This window comes from Oncorhynchus nerka, linkage group LG9b (genome assembly GCF_034236695.1).
Source record: "Oncorhynchus nerka isolate Pitt River linkage group LG9b, Oner_Uvic_2.0, whole genome shotgun sequence".
Taxonomy (NCBI): Eukaryota; Metazoa; Chordata; class Actinopteri; order Salmoniformes; family Salmonidae; genus Oncorhynchus; species Oncorhynchus nerka.
The window spans coordinates 2874754-2894376 of NC_088424.1; the positions used below are offsets into that span (position 1 = coordinate 2874754).

General features: G+C 43.0%; 1 protein-coding gene across 1 annotated transcript; it reads right to left on the minus strand.

Moving 5' to 3' along the window:
- Nucleotides 1-12003: 12003 nt before the first annotated feature.
- LOC115114853 (uncharacterized) lies at nt 12004-15995 on the minus strand. Its single transcript, XM_029643345.2, has 4 exons — nt 15917-15995; nt 14604-14648; nt 14171-14295; nt 12004-13848 (listed from the first exon to the last, which is right to left on the minus strand). The coding sequence occupies exons 1-4, from the start codon at nt 15981-15983 to the stop codon at nt 12565-12567; spliced, it is 1521 nt and encodes a 506-aa protein (XP_029499205.2). The 5' UTR covers nt 15984-15995; the 3' UTR covers nt 12004-12564.
- Nucleotides 15996-19623: the final 3628 nt, after the last annotated feature.

A 19623-nucleotide genomic window follows, 5' to 3' on the forward strand; every position in this document is an offset into this window, starting at 1 on the left:
GAATATACACATCACTTCGCAAGCCAGCATAACGTGACTTACAGGCTTGATTTGGCTTGTAAACCAGGGGTTTCAGACCACTGCGTCAGGGTGTAACTAGGCCCTCAAACAAAGGCCTTATGATACACAGTATGCAATGTATTGTCATAAAGAGTTACATTTACACTGAGAAATACACAAATAAGGTAGAATATATTCTCAAGTTGAATTGTTGCTGGTATTTTGGCCCATTCCTCCATGCAGATCTCCTCTAGAGCAGTGATGTTTTGGGGCTGTTGCTGGGCAACACAGACTTTCAACTCCCTCCAAAGATTTTCTATGGGGTTGAGATCTGGAGACTGGCTAGGCCACTCCAGGACCTTGAAATGCTTCTTACTCCTTCGTTGCCGCATAAGAGTGTGTTTGGGATCATTGTCATGCTGAAAGACCCACTCACGTTTCATCTATCTGAGCAGCTAACCGATCGCTGCAGCTGTACATAGTCCATCGGTAAATAGCCCACCCAATTTACCTACCTCATCCCCATACTGTTTTTATTTATTTACTTTTCTGCTCTTTTGCACACCAGTATCTCTACCTGCACATGACCATTTGATCATTTATCACTCCAGTGTTAATCTGCTAAATTGTAATTATTCGCCTACCTCCTCATGCCTTTTGCACACAATGTATATAGACTGTTTTTTTTATTTTTTCTACTGTGTTATTGACTTGTTTATTGTTTACTCCATGTGTAACTTTGTGTTGTTGTCTGTTCACACTGCTATGCTTTATCTTGGCCAGGTCGCAGTTGTAAATGAGAACTTGTTCTCAACTAGCCTACCTGGTTAAATAAAGGTGAAATAAAAAATAAAATAAAAAAATCTTCAATGCCCTTGCTGATGGAAGGAGGTTTTCACTGAAAATCTCACGATACATGGCCCCATTCATTCTTTCCTTTACACGGATCAGTCGTCCTGATCCCTTTGCAGAAAAACAGCCCCAAAGCATGATGTTTCCACCCCCATGCTTCAGTAGGTATGGTGTTCTTTGGATGCAACTCAGCATTCTTTGTCCTCCAAACACGACGAGTTGAGTTTTTACCAAAAAGTTATATTTTGGTTTCATCTGACCATATGACATTCTCCCAATCTTCTTCTGGATCATCCAAATGCTCTCTAGCAAACTTCAGACGGGCCTGGACATGTACTGGCTTAAGCAGGGGGACACGTCTGGCACTGCAGGATTTGAGTCCCTGGCGGCGTAGTGTGTTACTGATGGTAGGCTTTGTTACTTTGGTCCCAGCTCTCTGCAGGTCATTCACTAGGTCCCCCCGTGTGGTTCTGGGATTTTTGCTCACCGTTCTTGTGATCATTTTGACCCAACGGGATGAGATCTTGCGTGGAGCCCCAGATCGAGGGAGATTATCAGTGGTCTTGTATGTCTTCCATTTCCTGGAGTTTGGAGTGTGACTGTTTGAGGTTGTGGACAGGTGTCTTTTATACTGATAACAAGTTCAAACAGGTGCCATTAATACAGGTAACGAGTGGAGGACAGAGGAGCCTCCTAAAGAAGAAGTTACAGGTCTGTGAGAGCCAGAAATCTTGCTTGTTTGTAGGTGACCAAATACTTATTTTCCACCATAATTTGCAAATAAATTCATTAAAAATCCTACAATGTGATTTTCTGTATTTTTTTCTCATTTTGTCTGTCATAGTTGAAGTGTACCTATGATGAGAATTACAGGCCACTCTCATCTTTTTAAGTGGGAGAACTTGCACAATTGGTGGCTGACTAAATACTTTTTTGCCCCACTGTATGTTGGTTCAGCTACATACCCAAACGTTGAGCAAACTCTGGTTGCCTCACAATAAAAAAAATAACAGTGTAGGGGATAGTTGCCCAGTTCCAGATCTGTTTGTGCTGTCTTGGCAACTGTTATCATCATTCTTACGCCAAACAGACTGGCCTCACGGGACACAAAGCCTTATATGGAACTCTGCCACCAGCTGGTGGTGGGAGGGGCTGGGATCAGTCTGTCAGTCAGAAAAAGAAGGGAGTCATACCACCTCCCTTTCCCTCCAATTGGCCATCTAGTTACACTAGGGGTTTGTTAGAGCACACTTGGGGCTGTCTACCATTGTGGGGGGTTAGTTATTGGGAGAGAAAGAAGACAGAGAACGAATGGGTGACAGTTTGTACCCGTCCACACCAACACACCATGTCACATGACTGATGCCATTGCCACCCTTTTGCAGACAGAAGAGGACCCTGGCTGGCGTCTGTTCATGGCAGATCGATGAGAGGACCTGAAAGAAGACACCAGACCACTGTTGTGAAAAATGCACTGTATCGATCAGGGAGGAACCCAAAGTCCTCTACAGGGGGGAGAGATGGAGACAGAAAGAATGTGTGTGTGCACATGGTATTTGTGTGCATGCGTGTCTGTGTGTTTTACTGTTGCAGTGCTTTAGGTTATTTCTATAAATAATGGGGCCATTGTGTGACATTGGGATAAAAAATGTAAAATGGTTTGAAACATTTGTCATGCAGTTCCACATGCACAGAGGAAAAAAAGTTAACACATGCAAATTGTCCAATACTGTAACTCCACCTATACAACAGCATAGGCCTAGGACTATACATCATTTAAGCAGGGTTCATAAATACATTGGCATGTCAAATTCAAGGACTTTTTCAAACACTTAATTTTAATTTTCAAGGGCCTCAATGTTATACAAGTATAATTGTACATAACCCCCCCCCCCCCCCCAAGACAAAGCATGCAATAAGTGTCAAAAAAGTAAGCCATTGTCACATTTTTTTAGGCCTTGCCAATGCATTAATATTCAAATGATTATTACATTCTAAAATATGTGAGAAATAATGTGGACATTGCCTGACTAAATAGATTGGATATAAATCGTGAATAGGGGTAGCATTAATCTTACCATTTGAATCTCACTATTGCTATTTTTATGAGAAAGTGACCAAAAACCAGGTTCCTTTTAATCGAAGGATTTGTATGGAAAGCCAAGTTGAAGCCATCAAATGTGTCGTGCTTATAATAACCGCACATGGTTTTACCTCAACAGAGTTGCTTAAATAAGGCGGGAAACAAACAAAAGTGGCCAAATTTCTCACAAAACGGATACAAAATGTAATCACATATCATTTTAAGTGAGCAGGAGAACATATAAATTGCCTACAATAATTACAAGGACTTTTTAACCACCAAAGTAAGGGTATGTCTGATTTTCAAGGTAGGTCTATTTCAGTCATTTCATTTCTGAGCTTCAAATTCAAGTTCAGGTAGTCGACATCAAGATCCTTGAATTGTTTAACATTGCAGGTGTAACATGGAAACCAAAATGTATTTGTCATGTTATTTCATTACCAGGTCATATTGTGATGAAACCCACCATATCCAGAATAATTCATAGGAATAGTTTTGGCTGTTGCGCAAAAGTATATCCTACACAATAGCGCACAGAAGACTGTGTCTAATCCGAGGCGCAAAAACATATGAAAGCATGAACTCATTACCTTAATAATGTCTCTGTTAAATCTAACGAGACCCTGTTGTAAATTAAGCAGACAACAGATGATCAACATCAATTCGCTAGAGATATTAGATCCAATGTGGATCCAAGCACAACTGTCTTCACCGGTGTATCGAATGAAACATCAAAATATTCTGGACATTACTCGTGAACACCTTTTTTTCCCCCAGCAGTTGGGCTGTTGTGGCATCGCATGAGCTATCACAGTAGCTGTTCATCACTTGACTGTCATTCAGAAAATTCCTTATTGGATCAGATGACGTGTGAAAATATTACGCTGTAATTAAACAGCTCAACACCAAATGCGCATCCAACAAGTAGTATGCCTAATTTTGAAGAACCGTCTTGATAACAGTATCAATTTAGGTTTTAAGTATCAAGGTAAGGTGACTCTTTCGGTTTGAAGCATTCGATCTTGCATACATGAAAACTATTTTCACGCCGTAACATAAGGAGACACAAAATGCTACGTAGTTATACAAAAAAACTGTCCCAAAATCTAGATCCAGGATTCTTACAGTACAATGTCTAATTGAACTGATTAATGCTTAATATATGATATGACAACTTACACTTCCATAAATACATGGAGAGAAAATAAAGGTTTTATGTCACACTACTTTGGACAAATCCATCAAGACACCAACCGCGATAAAGGGTTAAATCAACTCGTTAATTTGATTAGATATAGCTATGATCCCCCCTGTTTATCTTCATGTATTGACATAAAAAAAACATTGCCAATTATTATCAATGACTTATCAACAGCTGTAACAAGTTGTCCAGTCTAGGAAATCTTCACTGGTACCCTAGTTTATAGAAAGACCCCGTAGCGTTGAGCAGACTTGTGCGGTACACTAATGTACCCATGTATGCCAATAAACAGCCAAACCTAGACCACCAACAGCTATAACATAAGTCTACTTCTGGGGGCCTCAAATATTTATGCCTCCTCCCCTCTGTTCTGTTCTCCTTCCCCTTTCTATCTAGGCTTCTCCCCTCTTTCTGTCGTTTCTCTTCCCCTATACCACTTCTCTCCCTACCTCGTCTCTGGTCCCAGTAGAGTCAACACTCCTCTCTTGGTGGTCCTATGAATAAAGCCTATACCTTTCCCCTCCCTCTTCCAACTTCCTTATTCTCACATCCCTTAGGACCTCAGCCAGATGTTGCACAGTTGTTAAAACATATATATCCCACTAGGTGGCAGTATAACATTATAAGTATAACTAACACAGAGGTACGAAAGAACAGGGGACCATGAGCATAGACCCATGTCCAGCAGATGATGTAGTTCAGGGGGGCAGAAGGAAGTTCAGGTGACAGATGTCCTCAGGCTCACAAGCACCTAAAGGACTATTTAAAACTTCAGTGTAGTGTGTAGAGGAATAAGAGAACAAGGGTTGAGAACACAACCATAAACTAAACACAGGCCTGTATAGACAGTTGAAGTCGGAAGTTTACAAACTCAGTTTTTCACAATTCCTGACATTTAATCCTAGCAAAAAAAATCCCTGTTTTAGGTCAGTTAGGATCACCACTTTATTTTAAGAATTTGAAATAAATAAAATACATTTAATACACATCTCAAATGCACAAAGAAAACATCTGAGAACAGTAATATTGTACACACACATGGAGGTACCCATAATCAATCAGTTATTGTAAACAAAATATAAAACAATTGGTGGATAAAGCATTTTGGAAATAAAGTCATCATATATTAATTAGCATAGGCTTTATTTTCTGCAAAATCACTCATCCCATTCTAAGCAAGTCTACTGCTCAAAGAGAGGAGGGGTGGGCTATCAGCTGATGACAGTGAATGTAGAAGATGTAAATCAGCTCATTCACCATGCTGTTGAAGCAATCAAACTAGTCTTTATCTCTTAGGCCTAATAACAAAAGGTTGAATTGAAGCCTTTAACCTGTACCTGACCGTGAGAAGACATATGCAACTTAAAAGGGAGCCACTAGGGACTACTACATTACCGTTCGGCTGCAGGGCGATGTGCAGTGTGCGCCCACACAGGGGCAAAGGAATTGGGGAGGAGGAATTTTCCAATATATTTATATATCTTTTTTAATTAGCTAGTTTGATGTGCAAATAATTTAAATAACAAAAGAGAAAGTAGATTAAAAGTTAAATAAAAATGTAATAATTCTAAAAACTTCATATTGAGATTGCGTCATCTGTGGATCTGTTGGGGCGGTATGCAAATTAGTGGGGTGTAGGGTTTTCAGGGGTGATAGTGTTGATGTGAGCCATGGACAGCCTTTAAAAGGATTTCATGGCTACTGACGTGAGTGCTACGGGGCAGCAGTCACTTAGGCAGGTTACCTTCGCTTCCTTGGGCACAGGGACAATGGTGGTCTGCTTGAAACATGTAGGTATTACAGACTTGGTCAGGGAGAGGTTGAAAATGTCAGTGAAGACACTTTCCAGTTGGTCCGTGCATGCTCTGAGTACACGTCCTGGTAATCCGTCTGGCCCCACGGCCTTGTGAATGTATACCAGTTTAAAGGTCTTGCTCACATTGGCTACGGAGAGCGTGATCACACAGTCATCCGGAACAGCTGGTGCTCTCATGCATGTGTCAGTGTTGCTTGCCTCTAACGAGTATAACAGATATTTAGCTCATCTGGTAGGCTCGTGTCAATGGGCAGCTCGTGTCTGGGTTTCCCTTTGTAGTCCGTAATAGTTTGCAAGCCCTACTTCAGGCAAGTAATACCTCGAGACCTCTTTAATATTAAACATCGCGCACCAGCTGTTATTGACAGATAGACACACACCCCCACCCCTCGCCAACTGTATATTATCCGTGTCGTAATTCAGCCACGACTCGGTGAAACGTAAGATATTACAGTTTTATAAGTCCCATTGGTGGCATTGTCCCCTCGTGTACTCCCTGTTCACTCACGGCTGCATGGCTACACATGACTCCAACAGCAACACAAGTTTGCTGACGACATGACGGTGTTAGGTCTAATCACGAAAGGCAATGTGACAGCCTACAGGGAGGAAGTCAAAGATTTGGCAGTGTGGTGCCAGGACAACAGCCTCTTCCTCAACATCAGTAAGACCAAGGAGCTTACTGTGGAATAGAGGGAAAAGGGGGAGAGCACGCCCCCATCCACATCAACGGTGCTGTAGTTGAGCGGGTTGAAAGCTCCAAGTTCCTTGGCCTCCGCATCACTAAGGACTTAACACGTTCCCCACACCTGAACAGTCGTGAAGAGGATCCTCAAAAAGTCCTACAGCTGCACCATCGAGAGCATCTTCACTGGCAGCATCACCATTTGGTATGGCAAACGCACCACACTCGACCGCAAATCGCCACAGAGGATGGTGCGGACTAGGGGTGTGCCGATCTCATCATACTCGTAATCGGATTTACCCGGAAGTGCACTTTAAATGTAGGTAAAGCCTATACTTCAAGTATGCATTACTGTACTATCACTCAGAGCGTATCGTTATTTTCCTTCACTCATTCACACACATTGTTCAAAGGTAAACGATCCCGACAGATGAAAATGCACATGAGTTACTTACTTAGTCCTATTAAAATATCAACGGAATAGGCTAATAAATAGGCTAATGCATGGCTGACTACCACTGTCTGCATTTATTCCAGGCAGATTTAGATGAAAGCAGGCTAATTCGCTTGCCCCATATATTGTTTCATTTTTGAGAGGTGCAAAATGTCTCTCTCCTGATACTGATGCAACATTTGTACAATCAAAATAAACTATCTACATTTGTCATTTTAATTTATGATGATCTGTTGCTCTGTAAACTTGCCTGGGCGAGAATAAATTGTAATAGCAGGCAAACATTGGCTTGGATTACGACATAAAGACAAATGTCGCCAGCAATGGAGTAATTATACGGACGGACAAAGCAGGCCTACTAAACAATGCCACGTAGACAAACAAAAACAACTGTGGCATCAGTGAAGTCGACAGGAAATAACTCGATTTAACAACAAATGACTAGCTACAGGTTCTGATTCATACATAATGTTTGGAGAAGGGGAGACTTGCGACTGGAAGATGGGGAAATGAGAGCGGCTTGTTATAATCTAATCATTGCAGCAGGCTCAACCTATTCCCCCCGCCTGTTTCTTTACAGACAGAAGAACTATAGCCAATAGTTGTTTAGAGCACACAGTTATGTGTGCTGGCTGCTGGAAATGACCTTTTCCTGATGGATGATATTTACCCCAAAAAACTTGCGTAATCGTTTTCGGAAAATTCTCCACAACTAGTGCGCCCAGTACATCACTGGGGCTGAGCTCCCTGCCATCCAGAACCTCTATATCAGGCGGTGTTAGACAGGGACGGAATGGCAATAACTTTAGTAAAATAGATGTAAAATAAAACAAGGGCAACGTGTTGCTCTTAGGAGGAGGCTGGCTAGAAGGAACACATATTGGCACAATGTGTCAGCAAGGCGGCAAGAATCTCTGGAACCATCTGAGCAGAAAAGTGAATAATACAGGAAGAAATGTGTTGGTGAAAAGATTGGTGAGCAGCAGGCAAGTCATGGAATAAAATACAAATACAAATATTTCCTACCTCCTTAAATTAGCCATTTCTGCAGCAGTTCACTTCTCTCAGCAATGCCATCTATAACCAGGTCACTGTCCAGGGCCATTAAAACATCTCGCTCAGTAGCCATGAGCATAAAAGCCTCCAGGTGCTGTTGAGATAGAGCCTACTCTTGAGGAATTTCAGAGTAGAGAAGCTCCGCTCGGAAGCTAAATGGCTTACTGACAAGGTAAGTAGGAACTTGTAAATAAGACCCGGGATGTGGTACGCGTCAGTCAATAAATAGGTTGTACTGACTAAGAATACTGTTGCAACATACTGGACAGTCCTTGCAAGATGAAAAGCTCTTGTTCACCATCTCCACCTCGTTTTCATTTCCTTCAGGTACATGATCCTCCGTAGTCCTGGTTGTGTATTCTTCAAATCCCGATTGTTTTTAACCTAGTCCACTGTTCTGCCAAGTCTCATGAGCTTCACTCTGTAAATTGTCCACCGTTGCTCTGCTGTCAAATTTGATGAAACATTTGCTTAGTTGTTGAAGTGCTGTCTGTGGAAGGCCACTGGCACTGGATGTTAGCTGACTAAAGTGTTTAGGGTCCAGAAGAGCCATGTCGGCATACAAAGTGCCATTACTCAGAAATCGCAGATGGATGCCATCTATAACTGTATCCAGAATTTGATTAAGGACACCAATCCGGTGTGCACTCTCTGCCCCAGTAAAAGTCTCATCTTGTGCCATCTCTCCAGGCATGGTTTTTCTTCTTTCGAGACCTTTTCGTAGGCAGAGTGGTCTCGAGCTCCACTGAACAAATGTCTACAGCATACTTGACTTTTTCAATATCTCTTGCCATTCCTTTCAGCTGCTCCTCTGTGGACACAACCTTACGATGTGCAGACAGAATGTCCATTCCACTTGTTTGAAGATATCTTGAGACTGTGACGAGGTGACCTGAAATATCCGGAGGAATACCTGAGCTGTGAGTGTGCATTGATCTTGTGTTGTAATGTCCCGTCAACCTGAACTGAAAACATACCAGCTTCCTGGATTTCATTTGCTATGGTGGCCTGCATTGTGTGTATGATGGAGGTAATGACGTTATCCATGGCAGTCTTTGATAATAGAGTGATTAGAGAGCCTCTGCCCCCTCTTGACCCAGACTCATGCAGGCAGTGAGATGCTCTTTCATACACATGTCATACTTTCCCAGCAGAATGATCATCTCTAAAAAGTTGCCATGGTCAATGCTGCTGCCTTCTAGCGTATAAGCTGCTTCAGACTGCATGCCTCTGTGGCTCAGACCCCTCTTGCCTATGACTTTAACAACATCTATAATGCGCTCTAGCACTTGCCTTCTTCTGCACACTTGCTCTCTATGAGCAGACATCTGACTGCCGATGAGCAGGCTCTCAATGTTACCTTTGGAGGACCTTAGAAAGCAGGCCTCAGCATGACCTCAAAGCATAATGCTCTTCTCATGCTCTTCCACTCTCTGATGGATACGCTTCCAGTCTGCCATTCCGTTCATGAAAGGGCTGTTCTCTGTGGGCCTTGCAAATGCCACACAAACGAAGCAGAATAAAGCATGGTTCTCTTCACTGTATGACAGCTACTTCCTGTTGGTCCCATCTTTACAAAAGAAAACCTTCTGCACCACAGACGTTTCACTTTTGTTGGAGGTGGCAACTAAAAAACATATCTAGGTCCCCTGACTTCGGCCTCTTAAAATTATTAAAAATTGGGCTCTGGCTCAACCTGGCTCTGGCTCAATCTACATCTGTCCACTGCAGATGCACTATCCTCAACCTGGATGAGTAATTATTCTAAATGAATATATGAGTATAACATGAAACAAAAAGTATAACGCTAATATAATAGCATAATGTTAGTATAATATTAATTATATAACGTTAGTATATTCATATCATTTCATATAATAGTATACCACTAGTATAATACTGCATTGTCGGAACTAGAAGCACAAGCTAGAAGCACAAGCATTTCGCTACACTCGCATTAACATCTGCTAACCATGTGTATGTGACAAATAAAATTTGATTTGATTTGATAATATGAATTCCAATTGGACAATACAGCAGGTGAAACAGATCAGGGTGTGACAGATATTATACTTTCACTAATGAGCTGTGGTTTTCAAACCTTCTGAGAAAATAGACACTTAGTTGGCAGGAAATCGAAGGTAGCCTCAGTATAGCATCCCCTGGCGGAGATGTTCCTTGCTAACTCCCTTCAACCAGCAGAAACACACCAGAAACAAAACATTTACAAGACCACACCTGCAATTTAGGGCATATTTCCACAGACCTCCAGGAGCACAATTTGGATTCAGGTAGTTATTACAGTCTTCCACTGCGTCCTGGTTTTAAAATGTCAGCAGCAGCATACACCTTGAGGCCAGAATGTTTGCTACATCTGGTGACAGTTGAAAAACCTGGGGTAGCCTCCCATTGCCGACAGCTGCGGGTAAAGCAAATTGATACCTGTAAAACGCATACAGTTGTAGCATTTCCTTCTATGCTTCTCAGTCAGAAGCATAGGTTTGTAATATGTCAGTCCTTCCAGTGCAAGGAATAAGAAAACCCATATGTGCAGAGTTCATGTCTGAGTGTAAATAAATGTTATGTGTTCTACACTGAACAAAAATATAAACGCAACATGTAAAGCATTGGTTCCATGTTTCATAAGATGAAATAAAAGATCCCAGACATGTTCCATAAGCACAACATGTGTATTTATCTCAAATTTGGTGGCAGTGGCGTTATGGTATGGGCAGGCATAAGCTACGGACAACTAACACTATTGCCTTGTATCGATGGCAATTTGAATGCAGAGATACTGTGACAAGATCCTGTCGTGCCATTCATCCGCTGCCATTACCTCATGTTTCACTATGGTAATGCACGGCCCCATGTTGCAAGGATCTGTACATAATTTCTGGAAGCTGACCCTGTCCCAGTTCTTCTAAGGCCTGCATACTCACCAGACGTCACCCATTGAGCATGTTTGGGAAGCTCTAGATCGACGTCGAATTCCAGGTCCCACCAATATCCAGCAACATTGAACAGCCATTGTAGACGATTGGGACACCATTCCACAGGCCACAATCAACAGCCTGATCAGCTCTATGCGAAGGAGGTGTCTGGATTTCTGATCCACGCCCCTACCGTTTACTTAAAAGGTATCTGTGACCAACAGATCTGTATTCCCAGTGATGTCAAATCCATAGATTAGGGCCTAATTAATTTATTTCAATTGACTGATTTCCTAATATGAACTTTAGCTCAGTAAAATATTTTAAATTGTTGCATGTTGCGTTGATAAAGATCTGAATCTTTATATGGCTCTGTTTCAGTCATCACATAGAAAGAAGCCTTGTCATGATATTGAAATGTATTCTAACTACCTGGGCACGCCAACAATGACCTTACCACGCCGCTGGATCCCACTTCTAACACCACTGTTGAATCTCCACCCGGCACAGCCAGAAGAGGACTGGCCACCCCACATAGCCTGGTTCCTCTCTAGGTTTCTTCCTAGGTTTTGGCCTTTCTCGGGAGTTTTTCCTAGCCACCGTGCTTCTACATCTGCATTGCTTGCTGTTTGGGGTTTTAGGCTGGGTTTCTGTACAGCACTTTGAGATATCAGCTGATGTACGAAGGGCTATATAAATACATTTGATTTGATTTGATTTGAATTCAGGGGATGACCAACAGTGATTGTTCTTATCGCTAAAATGCTGAACATGTTTGCTAGTACAACATTTCAGCCAGCAATGACCTTTTCTGTTTTCATGTGGGTTGTCACACGCTCTCAGATACCACTGTGATATATCATTGTGTACTGGGGGTATTAACTGTTTCCATAGAAAAATGGGAGCTTGTTTTAAAACTTTTTATTTGGAACTTTAAAAAAAAATCTAACCAGAGGAAGGGTTTGAGGTTAATAGGTTTTTAGAAAAGCTATGAAAACAACATTAAATACACTCAAGAGACACTATGTTCACAATACACTAGAAATAGACAATGTACAACCATAGAAAACATACATAGGCACAGATTTGCCTAAGACAGTCTTCAAGTATGCTAGCTTCCCCTATTCTGCAAACACATACATTTTCTAGAGACAAGCATAGTATTTAATGCACACCTTTCACATAGTCTTCTATGGGACCATACAACTTAGAGGGACTCATGTTGGGTTCCCCACATATATCACAGACGGTAAAATAATACACCTTCAGGCACTGTAACTGAGCGAATCTGATTCACTATTGCAGGTATGGATTTTTCTGATGATAAGACCCTAGTCGTCCTGCTTTAGCAGTATTTGACCATTAGAGATGTGTTAGCACCTTGGGAGGACCGAGTGTGTGTATGTATAACATATGAACTTGTATCACTTTCCTCCGGTTCTAGCTATTTAGATATAGCATCTAGTTGAGATTTGTGTTTGTGTTTACTTCTTCCTGTACTGATCCATGGCCATGTAGCTTCTGAGGAAGTCTTCAAACTGTGGGACGGCATACTCGGGGGCAGCATCCTGCTGCACTGGCTCATCCTTGGGCTCCTTGGCCGCTGGTTCTGCTGTGGCGGAGTCATCCTCAGCACGACGCAGGCGGCAGCTGTAGTCGTACTCGGGGTCACAGTCAGGATCGGGCAGGATCACGCCACTCTTGGGCTTGTCGGCCTCAGCGGTGAAGGGAGAAGGGGCAGACATTCCATTGCAGGTAAAGTCATAGGGGTGGCATTGGGGTGCGACGGGGGCGTTGGGTTCATCACTGGCCTCCAAGGGCGTGCAGCCCTTATCGTAGTGCACGTAGCAGTCATGGCCCTCCTTGGTCTTTCCAAGGACGCCCAGGCGGGAGTGGATCCGGTACTGGGGCAGCATGGGGGGAGCCTTACGGAGGGCAGCGGCGGCACCTAGCAGGCAGAATGGGTCATAGCGCGGGTCACACGCCAGAGGACCGGGCGCCGGCTTGTCTTTGGGTGTGTTCTCCAGGACGGGCTTGGCGAGGCCGGCAAACTTGGTGGCAGTGAGGGGGTTGCAGCCCTTGTCGAAGAGGGGGTTGCATTGCTGCTCCTTGGGGGCTTCCTTGGCAGCGGGAGATGGGGCCGCCATGCTAGCCATGCACAGGGGATCGGTGGCCGGGTCGCAGGTGGGGTACATGTGGTAGAAGCTGGAGGGGGCTTTTTTCACTAGCTTTGGCCGGCAGTAGGGGTCCTCGGTGGGATCGCAGCCCAGGGACGGGGCGGGTCCAGGAGCGGGCCTATAGCCATAGGTGGCACGCAAGTGGTACTGCAGACACTCGGTGTCGTCGGGGTTGCAGATGCGCAGCAGCTCCATCTTCTGCTCTGCGGTGAGGAAGGGCTCCAGGACTGGGGCATAGTAGTAGAACCCTGTGGGGGTCTTCTGAGGGTGCGGCGGGAGGGGTGTCAGGACAGGCACTGTGGCGGCCTTGACTGTGGCTGGGGCGGCAATCTTAGGGATCATGGGGAAGGGGCAGTAGGGGTCGATATAAGGGTTACATACTTTGACTGTGGGGGTCTTGACAGGCACGGGCATCACCACCTTGGCCTTGGGCTTGCTGGTGGACTCGGCGATGCACTCTGGGTCGTCGGAGTCGGCGCAAGTCTTGTAGATAGCACTGAGGTGGGTGAGGTAATGGGTGAAGGTGGGACCCTCCTCGGAACGGTGCTTGTTCTGCAGGTAGGTCAGGTACATCTTGTCCAGGTGCTCTAACTATAAGGTGAAGACAGGGGAAAGACAAGATTCCCATCAGATCCAGACCTTGGTTCAAATGGTATGTTTGATTGAGCCTGCCTGGAATGCCAGATGGTTGAAGTTCACTTTTATGACTATTACATTGTGCAAGAAAAGCTCAATCAAGACTGTTAATACAGGCCAATGAAGATGGTACGGGAGGCAGGTGCCGTACAAAGTGCCGCTTTATCTACAAGTGAACGAAGTGAAGTGTATGTGCAGGATGAATACAAAAGGTAAGTGTCAAACCAAAAGTACATTCACTAAAAACAAAAATGATTGTGGAATGTTTGCCACTCACTCCTTCCTGGTTACCAGTATCCATGAAGAACTTGTACCATCCCCAGAAGTCAGGAAGACGCTTGAGGACAGGAATGGGAACGGTAAGACTCCTCTTGCTGCGGACATCACTGGATACTGCAGATGCTGGAACAAGAGAGAGAAAGACAGCACATATTAAGAGAATGTGGACTCAAAAAGTGCCATATTAGAGTAAAGAAACACCAGTACACCAGTACACAAGTATGTGTGAGTACATGACTTAGTATTTGTGTATGTACTGTAAGGATGCATGCATACATGTGTATGTGTGAGTACATGCATATAATTATCACAGTAAGTGAGTTTGCTGGTAATGTCTGAAAATATTTTGATATGACATACTGTCCAGTAGTATGCATGCTAATATCCATGTTCCCCTTGTTGTCCCCTACAAACCAGTCCCCCTCACTCACCCTCCTTCTTCGCATTCTGCCTCACCGGGCCGGCCCCCAGAAACTCTGTAAAACAACAGTAGGGAGATGAGTCGACAGGAACCAGATGTTGTGTCCCCCAGATGAGGTAAAATGCTGGCTCTGCTCGACCCCTGGGAGTGCACGGCAGGAGACGACCCTTAGAGGTACAGCCCAGGCCGCATTTTTCCGATTAACCTAAAAACACACGGCGGCAGGCACACATACGCACACACGCTAATGCATGCAAGCGCACAGACACATCACAACATACATACATATTCACACGTACACACACCTAGACACACCCCCCCACACACACACACACCCACACTCCAGTCACTTTGAACAGGATTGAAGGGCTTGAGTTTGTGTGCTACTGCACGGGGTTCCACTGGAAGTCAGTGGAAACGGTAAAACTACAAAGAGCATTGGGCAGCATGCCCAAAAGCCCCCCCCCCCCCTCACTCCATCCCACCCAATTAAACCTCAACTGTAAACTAAGATGTTTAGGAGTGGAACATGTTCCGAGGTTCTGTACACCGTGTCTCCATACATTAAAAGCACCAGGGGTTTCCTTTCAGATGTTTACTGGCAGATTGGGAAAAACGCCCCGTCAGCTAGTTCAGGTGTGGTGAGACGTCTGCCGGGCCTCACCTTTACTAATGATGCTAAAGTGCCGCTCCGAGGCATCAGAGGTGTACTGTATGCATTTTTATGGTGGGGTTGTGAAAAGGTTCTGATATACATAAGAAGTTGTATGTTATGCCCCTATGGCTGGCAAGTTGTCATCTACAGTACATGCATTGGTTGTATCTAGTGTGTAGGAACAGCCCGTCATTTTAGTGACATTGAAAATAAATGATTGTGTACTAACATCCATGTGTGGTATGAATTACAATCTACTTGTACAATGCCTTTGGTCAACAGTAAAGTGACTGATATAAAGTGATTTATTTTTTCTTTCGGTCAGACAATCAGTCAAGCATGTCTTTCAGAAACAGTTCAATAATGTACAGAGCCATGACTGCGTGGAACTCTCATCTCCCATGTATAAAGCAATACCTCATAGTACAACGCCTCTCCCCCAAGTTGACCTACTTGTTGTGTGCATTTACTGACACGTACGTGTAGCTGATAGATGCACACCCTCGCACACCCGCACGTTCATGTTTATTAAATGTGTGTAAATTGTCATATCTTTCATTATGTCGGACCCCCAGTAAGACTAGCTGTTGCCATGGGCGTTGGCTAATCCGGATCCTAATAAAATCAAATACAAACAGAAAGTGCAAGAGCGCAGAAGTCTCACTCACCTGGCAATAACACTAGAATAATTCCAGTGGATATGAGGGAAAACATTAGCCTTCCTGTCCGCGCCATATTCTGCTTTATCTGTTTCCTGAGGGCAAAGTTGGGAATATTCCATCTTTATAAGGAACAATTGGGAGGGTGGAAGTTATTCCTGACCATGCTAAAAATGGGTGAAGCTTTATACACATTTTCATGATAATAATGATAATAAATGAATATTTCCTCATTTGTGAACATTTATAAACATGTATAAGCATGTAAGCGTTACAATTCATTTAGAACGCCATATATGCAATTTATATTAAACATTTGTACAACGATTTATAAGCATTTATAATGGCTTATTCAAAAGTTATTATCAAATGTAACAATGGTGTTCTCCTTTCAGCACGTCCTGCACCATTTAACAATGATTTGCAAGTACCGAACGCCTCCCCTACCGCACCAAATGTCTGCTTGTGTACGGTCATGTAAATTCATAAACTTGTTTATTCAGGCCCAAGTAGTGGTCCTGTCAAGGGTCAATAATTAGAAGTATCATTTTAATTTGGTTGTTCTATCAAGGTTGAACGTTGACGACAGCTGAACTTGGAGCATTGCACTAATCATAGAGCACCAATGGCCAGTAACTTCTCAGCGAGGTCAGACTAGACCATAGTTTCTCTTATTTTTAAAGTCTTCAACGGATTTGAAACTTAGAACATGTAAATGTACTGATATCCTATATCCTATGTATGTATTCCAGCTATTGGCTTTACCACTGATGGAGGGATTGACTTGACAGAATATAACTTTACTTATTTATCTGTTATCATGAAAATACATCTTCAGCTTCCCTCCCAAACCAACAACTGAATCATTGAAGATTCTCAAAAGTAAACTTTGCATGTTGTTACTGACTGACACTAACATATCACACAAATAACTTGGTACAAAATAAGCCTAGCTTTAACCATGGTGATGTAAACCATTTAGATGAACTTTTTTTTAAATAAAGTATACATTTATAAGCACATCATTGTGTTGCAATCATCACATCATCAAGCGTTGTAATCCATGACTTACCTGTTGTTCAACTGAAGTTCTGCCCTCCTGGGACGGCCTCAAGGAGCCAGTGGCTCTCTGGGTTGATTGGTTTAGTGGGTGTTGCTAACCGAGCTGTGTGTACACCCTACCTCACTGCTCCCCTGTATGGGAGAGGAGCGCAGGGTAACATTTTTAAAGAGCCTCTTGATCATTAAAAACAAAAGGCATGTTGTACGGCTCGAGCATGCTGTTACGCACTCCAGGATTGGCTCTTTCACCGCTGGCTGACTGACCAATAGGGGGCCTGTAATTAACCGCACTGAACAGCAAGACCCCTGGATTAAAAAAAAAAAACAACGGATAAACGAGGTGTAAGTTTTGATGTATAGCTTATTTATTGACACCGATTTGGAATTTAGGGTTAAGATGTGGGGCATCTGAATTGCTCCCAATAACAATCAACCAACAATGTCTTTGGATAGAATGGCCATTATTATGGATCTTGCAGCTGATTCGGGCAGCATGATTCTCTCAGAAAACCCTAAAACCAGTCAACTTATCTCTGTGTTGAGTCTGGAATAAAACAAACGAAAAGGTCCCTCACTCAGCCTTACATCTAGCATACTTTCTACTAGTATATATCTCTATGTTCTGTGTCTCCAGCAGGTTTGTAAAGACAGCCCTAGTCATTAGCCAGTCCTATATATCCCACTGCACCATCTTTCCTCTTACACTGTATTTCCTGGAAACACTAATGAAGTAGAGGCCTTTATTAGCACACTGCCAACTCAGCTCTGACTGGTGCCTGGAAAAAGGCCACGTAGAACCAGGTCAGTTCCGCTGGTCTCATTGGAATCAACTTGAAAGGCTTTATGAAGCCTATAATGACCCTACAGAAGGCCTTCATAGACGCTCCATTCATAAGCAAATGTTTTTCTACATAAGAGTGCCTAAAAAGGGCAAATCTACATTTGCATAGTATATAGTATAGAATATGGATAATCAGCTAAGTGAAAACATTACATGCTCAATATTCCCCATAAAGGGTGCATTTTGCATAGGTCAATGAACCCGTTGCCTTGAAAATAACTATAAGTTAATAGTACCATAATATAAATATGTCAACACTTTATATTCTTGGAAAATTCATGGCAAGTGATGTGTGTGCAAAGCCCATAAAGCGGTTTCATACCACTTGTGGAGAAAAACAAATCATAAAAAACCAGACCCTTGCTGTAAAAATGATGAGGCCCTACCTCCACTTTCATGTACAGTAAGCAGTTTTTCATCTGTGTTCTCTTGCATGTTGGTATGTTGAACTACATACCACCAACAGGAGAGTCATACATACATTGGGGTCTAATCAATGAGGTGAAACATTCTGAAATGTGCAGCTAGAAATGTAATGAATAGAGGCGTCATGATTATCTAGAATTACATGGCAGACAATCATCTGTTCTACCCAATACATTGAATGTTCTATAATGTTCTGTGTTCTGCACCCTCCTGAACAGACCCATCGTAATCCACACTTGATTAAAAAAAAGTATATTTGTGGACAGGAAAACAGTTCATTCTAAGGTCAGGAAAGATTCCATTCCTGGATCTGGAACATCTAAATGTGTCCTATGCAATAAATCACAGTACAGTAGGATCACTCCATCACACCTTATTGGTCAAATAGCCCTTACACAGCCTGGAGGTGTGTTGGGTCATTGTCCTGTTGAAAAACAAATGATAGTGGGACTAAGTGCAAACCAGATGGGATGGCGTATTGCTGCAGAATGCTGTGGTAGCCATGCTGGTTAAGTGTGCCTTGGATTCTAAATAAATCACTGACAGTGTCACCAGCAAAGCACCTCCTCCTCCATGCTTCACGGTGGGAACCACACATGCAGAGATCATCCGTTCACCTACTCTGCGTCTCACAAAGATACAGAGGTTGGAATCAAAAATCTCACATTTGGACTCATCAGACCAAGCACAGATTTCCAACGGTCTTATGTCCATTGCTCGTGTTTCCTGGCCCAAGCCAGTCTCTTCTTTTTATTGGTGTCCTTTAGCAATGGTTTCTTTGCAGCAATTTGACCATGAATGCCTGATTCATGCAGTCTCTGAACAGTTGATGTTGAGATGTTTCTGTTACTTAAACACTGTGAAGCATTTATCTGGGCTGCAATTTCTGAGGGTGGTAACTCTAATAAACTTGTCCTCTGCAGCAGAGGTAACTCTGGGTCTTCCTTTCCTGTGGCAGTCCTCATGAGAGCCAGTTTCATCATAGCACTTGATGGTTGTTGCGACTGCACTTGAATAAACTTTTGAAGTTCTTGACATTTTCCGCATTGACTGACCTTCTTGTCTTAAAGTAATGATGGACTGTAGTTTCTCTTTGCTTATTGAGCTGTTCTTGCCATGATATGGACTTGGTCTTTTACCATATAGGGCTATCTTCTGTATGTCACCCCTACCTTGTCACAATACAACTGATTGGCTGAAACGCATTAAGAAGGACACAAATTCCCCAAATTAACTTTTAACAAGGCACACCTGTTAATTGAAATGCATTCCAGGTGATTACCTCATGATGCTGGTTGAGATAATGCCAAGTGTGTGCAAAGCTGTCATCAAGGCAAAGGGTGGCTACTTTGAAGAATCTCAAATATAAAATATAATAAATAATAAT